The 6,038-nt window shown below is 35.3% G+C and overlaps 1 protein-coding gene across 1 annotated transcript; it reads right to left on the reverse strand.

Annotated features, from left to right (window-relative positions):
* Nucleotides 1-319: 319 nt before the first annotated feature.
* LOC145058257 (PLAC8 family protein) lies at nucleotides 320-1,804 on the reverse strand. The gene is made up of 3 exons (XM_079006188.1): nucleotides 1,323-1,804; nucleotides 814-1,016; nucleotides 320-734 (listed from the first exon to the last, which is right to left on the reverse strand). The coding sequence occupies exons 1-3, from the start codon at nucleotides 1,678-1,680 to the stop codon at nucleotides 498-500; spliced, it is 798 nt and encodes a 265-aa protein (XP_078862314.1). The 5' UTR covers nucleotides 1,681-1,804; the 3' UTR covers nucleotides 320-497.
* Between the last annotated feature and the right edge of the window lie 4,234 nt (nucleotides 1,805-6,038).

Consider the following 6,038-nt stretch of genomic DNA (forward strand, 5'->3'; position numbering starts at 1 on the left):
AGATACTTTCTACTTATTGACTTAAAAAAATAAGTTTCTTCATCTTAAAAAAATAAGTTTCTTCATCGTTACATATATAAACACAATTTATTAAACACTAAAAAAGACTTATCAACTTATAAACACAAATATCAAACTGCATTTGATTTATTTACACACATATTACTATAAGTATGTAATATCTTTTCTAAAACACATTTAAAATAACAAATCTTGAATTCCATCTATTGTTTTATATACACTATAGAAGTAAATCATGTATGCAACAGTCTATTAGGATCTAGGTAAGAACCGACTGATCAACAAGAAGAAGCGTAGAGGACTAAAATTTGAACTTTATTAAACCCAACATTACTTGATTCATTTAAACATCTCAAGAACAAACAAACATCAATATCCTTGTGATTTATTTACACACATATTACTATAAGTATATAATATCTTTTCAAGAAACACATTTAAAGAAACAAATCTTGAATTCCATCCTCATTCACTTTTCAAGCTCCATGCCTACCCATGGTCTGCTCCCTAGGAGGGATCATAACCAGCATCGGTTGAGCTCCAAATCCAGGATGAGGAACCCTACGACGAATCTCACGCCCTTCTTGACACAAAGCACAGGGATGACAACAAACATGAGTTGCAAAATCACAAGCTATTTCTGCTTGTTCTAGTTGTTCTTCATCCACATCACAACATCCACCACATGATTTGCTCATTGATTCCCAATTACCCTGTAAAAAAATCGTTAATTTCATGGGATTTTGTAGAAGATGTTAGCTAAAGACAAGATTTTTGAGAGATGAGAGTTGCCTGAAGGTTGAACTTTCTACGGATTGTTGTGCGAGTGGGATATGAGAACCATGGGGCCATGCAATTCCATCCGAAAAAGGAGTTCCCAATTAGGTATAAGCCAGTGTAAGGTAAGCAATGATTTGCGAAAGTTCCAGGAGTAGATCCAAGTCTTTCAACGTTGCTTCCGTAAATCACACAAGGGGCCACACTCCCAAGAAGACCTGTTGTTCAATTTCATAAGTATTATGATTTTGGAGATGTGGAATCCCTAATTTGACAAGAAAAAGATGTAGAAATGTAGAATCTGGAAGCTGAAATTGCTTATTTAGTTAGAAATATGCTCAGAAATGATATAGGTTTCATGTTCTTTGATTCACAGTTAGACTCATACAACTGCTTCAAGCTAATTCGAAATCCAGATGATCGAATAATAGAAACCCTAATTCTCAATAATTAGGAATCCACATCACGAGAAGAAATCGATTCGTTTTTCAGAGAAATGATAAGAAAGGGAAAGAGAAACTCACAGACTTCAAGATCGCTGCTACAGAACTCATCGTTACGACCTAGACACGCGAATAGACCTGAGTCCCATTGAGCCCTAGGCATCGGCTCTCCCATCACATTAGCACCGCCATTAGTCAATGGCAATCCGTCAGCAGTCCAGCCGTAAACAGCATGATGAAACCCTGAAGCTACCGGAGGTGAAGACTGCTTCGTGTCCGCCGCCACAGCAGCTGTCTGTGAATTGGGGATCGGGGTTTTGGTGGTGGATTTCTTGTTATTTTCGTCGTTGATGGTTACGTTTGATTGTGGATCGTTGTTGGCGTCTACATGAAGAGATTGATTTGCTAAAAGAGGGCTTGATTCCTCGTAATTGGCCATGATAGCGAATCCTGCAAATGGAAAATTTTAGGAGAGATCTGACGATGAACAGGCGTGAAGGTTTTGAGTACTTTTCCGACGTTTTCGGGTTATACGAACGTATCAAGATAATTGTACACGCTTAATATTATATTTGTTATTACAAAAAATCCTATATCTTGACATTTTCACTCTTCAATTATTATCTTTTGTTTTTTAAAATAAAGCTATCATATCATATCTCCATACTTAATAATTTAATAACCTATTTAATAAAATACTTTTTTTAAATTACGGTGTCATTTTATTGCATTCTTCATCCAAAGTTAAATTACTTTTATACCCTCTAATTTTATTATCAGTTTTTATTTCCTTAAATCTCACCAATAATGTGAATTCTGGATATCATTTTTGATTTCTTCCGGTATCATTCCCTTTCCATCATTAATTGTATTATCAAGCTTACATTGTATTTTTATTCAAGCAACATTTAGAGAGAGAAGAACCATCTCGATTCAGATGGATCTATCAAAAATTAGCTAAATCGATCGGAGGTAGTATGAAGGTTGGAACTGTCACAAATATAGACAAAACTATGGCTCGAGCATATTCGTGATTGAGGTACGATTTACATGTTCTTGATTCTTTTGTTTCTTTTGCTTTAAGATTAAATCATGTTGTAAGATTAATGGATGGAGCTATTTCATATCAGAGAACTTCAGGATGTACCAATAAATAACTGGAAAAACAAAAGTAGGTCTTTTTTTATCTGATTACACGCAAATTGACTCAATAAAGTTCTAATTTCATCCATTTAGATACACATTGGTTAAATCTCTTCCTTATACTTGTTTTTTTTTTTTTTGGATTTCGTTTTTTTTAGATAGAGATGGAGAAAGAACCACTTCACCAACTTGTTCGTGTGAGGTGTGTACATAAACCCTAAGTTCAAGCTCTACAGCAGTTGTCTGTATGTACAATATGTAATTGCTAAAAATTTAAGCACTAAAAAAATCCTACAATCATAAGTAGGAATGAGTTAGTCAAATTGCCAAACACTTGAAAGGGTAAAATCGTAATTATTTTAAAATGACATTCATATTCAAAAAGTGGGTATGTGATATTGAATATTGAGAATCAAGTAATCAGGTGTAATTAGATGTTGTGCCGATAGTGTTAGGATGAGTGTGTGGCAACTTTCGATTCTTTTAAGGAAGTAATAGATCGAATAAGGGCATATAGGTAACTTTGCTCTACTTTAACATGTATATCAGATCTGATCTGTACATTGGGTTGAGCTTTTAACATGGGCACTTGGATATTTCTAAACCATTAAGTCCAAGGAAACTAGGTGTTCTATGCTAACTATAAAAAGGGTTGTATGTAATAAAATCGTGATCTATTTCCAACACTAACTAATCTTCTAAGGCCCACTTGTGGCCCACTTATGGCGCAATTTTCCAAATTGGTCCAAAACCCCTCCAATAGGTCTTACCCAAAAGCCCATAATTTCCTTAGTCCAAAAGCCTGTTTTCAGATGGCCTACTAAGGCCCAAAGCAACTAGGTCCATGAAATGGCCCAAACCAAGGCCCAAAACTGTGAAGCCCATTCTGACTGAGTACATAGGGCATACTCATTCGTACGATGCGCGTACAGGCTTGTTGGCATGTACGCTACACGTATATGCTTGTACGCCCAACATATTCCTCTATCAAGCTAACTCTTTCCATCAAGCACTTAATGCTTAGCCCAAAGGTCCAAACCATATATTTGAGTCCTAATCAATGTCTAGACCCATAAAGTCACTGCCTTTGTGACTTTGCATGTCTCAAATGAATCCAAACTCAAAATATAACATTCTAATTTCATATAAATGGCCCTAACTCATGCATATATGAATCTTAACCTCAAAAAATGGCAACTTTATGACTCAAGGAGAAAAATTGTTGGGTTTTGAGCATTCTAACACTCCTAAGTGTACATGCAACCCTAAATACCTTGGATCTATGTTTTCTCTATTATACATACAAATATGAACATCCAAGGTATTATCCTAATCTAGCATACAAAATAATGAATATAACAAGATAGAATACATACCTCTTTGATGTAGTATGTCTTCATGAAGCTTGAGTGTCAAGTGCCTCAAGTGTGACACCTCAAATGGTTCACACAACACCAAATACACTTGGAATAACTTGAGAGAAATCTACACTTCATGAAATCGGCTAGCCATTCTTTTACACTCTAGTGCCCGATTTTGGTCAAGAATAAGATGCATATATAGTTAGGGTCACACCATGTAAACCCTAATTGACATGGCCTTTCATTTCCATGATCCATGGGTACAAATACACCATGGAGCATCATATGGATTTTAGCCCAACTAGATAATCCATGGAGCATTAGCCCACTATATAAGTATGGATGACTTGCACAATCATCCCATATATTTAATTAGTCTTCTTTTGATCACTTAATTAATCCTAGATTAATTCTTGATCAATACTATAATCTTATTATTCTTATTATTAATATACTAGAACTTGTAATATATTAATAACCATAAGTGTCTTATTTCTCTCATTTAGTCTACCCAAATGCATGATGCCATGCAACCCAAATGGACCATGTCGGGTCGGGTCAAGTCTTACCAATTATAGTTATGGACTTAGACATTAATCCAACAGTCTCCCACTTGGATAAGTCTAAAACTATTATTGTGTATGACTTCAAGAACCGACCGGCAATCGTAGCTCTCAAAAGCTTCTATCGAACTCTGAGCTTGTAGATGAACTCTGACCTTGTCAATGACTTGTCCATTAGATAACGGATCATATATTCCTCTATTCTAGATATCATATGGATTGAGACATGGATTATAATCATTCTCTCTGTCCATTTATTGTTTCCCGATTTCCGATTTATGACGACTGACTAATTGAACAAATCAAATCAGTCCTGGCCCGGCCAAGCACTTCCATTTGTCATCATCAAATCATCGAGGGGCCCACATATATCACTTTTATCCCGAATGTAAAAGGAATGGATAAACTTCGACTCATATGGCTTGTTCTACTACTTGTTGAATCATACACAAAGGCACATTTTATAACACCGAGTTACCGAATGCGTTTTCGTGCAATCAATGTACAACCAACTCATAGTAACAACTCATATCTCTAGGTTTGAAGAATATAAGATTTATCATTTCATGATCAATCGTGATAAAATCCATGAAGTGATTCCAATGAGCACGGGTTGAATCCAATACTCAGAACTTATGAGCACTCATGAGTGTTGTAGCCCTTTGTCCAACATCTTAGACCTCTACAAGCCAACCCATGACAGTCTTGATTCATATATACTTCCAACATATGACCGACTGTGGATGGTTTGAATAACTTAGTCATTCCGGAAGAATAACCTAGTTTATTCTGGAAGTCAAAACATGCAAAATGAAACACAAGAATAATTGAATCCAATATGGTATCAAAACCTATGAACATAAATAAAACACCTTTTATTTATCACCATATGATTACACATTATTCATTGTATATTGTTTCAGCTATCAACTTTATTCTTGAATTTAAAACAATAGTTATCCCATGCTCCAAGCATGTACACTATGTTTTCTAAACACCAGTCATGCCATACACCAAGTATGCATACTATGTTTGTCTATGATCTTCACTTTGTGAATTAGATCAATTGAACATAACTCCCATGATCCTCTTTCACAGTCCCAAATCCTTACTGCAAATGCAAGAATTCCAAATTCATGCCATTTACTAAAATCTGTTAGACTCTAAACTTATATGCATTGATCTTCTTGTAATGATTACACACAAAGTCACAAGGACTTGACAACAAACATTACAAAGCATTCCAAAGGAGATCAGCTCCTTGGAAACACCCTTCTTGCATTAAGTTTCCTAATCTTACACAGATTGAATAATTTCTAACTTTGAAACATTTTCAGATTCCATTTTGACTATCACTTCTAAACAAGAGTTGCTTCCTTACAGATTATGTCAATATGGTCCTTCCAGAATTATCACTATACTTCCAACTGTCCTTGAGCAACCAATCTTTGGTAAACCTTAGATTGTCCTCGACAATTGTTTAATCCTTTTTAGTCATATCCAGTTCTAGACCTTTTCCCTTCTTAATGCCACATGCATTTGGAAAATTTAGAAAGGATGAATATAGCACATGTAATCGATCCTATATCCGAAGCATATGGGACACGATTCATGATGTCTCACATAAAGACTAAACCAGTCTTCTGCTATAACATTTCCATTTCTATTTGCCAAGTTCTCATAATTCAGATTATGAAAAGGGAATGCCGTAATCATAATCGAATTTTAGA

This window comes from Lactuca serriola, chromosome 6 (genome assembly GCF_051521515.1).
Source record: "Lactuca serriola cultivar US96UC23 chromosome 6, Lser_US96UC23_V15, whole genome shotgun sequence".
Classification (NCBI taxonomy): Eukaryota; Viridiplantae; Streptophyta; class Magnoliopsida; order Asterales; family Asteraceae; genus Lactuca; species Lactuca serriola.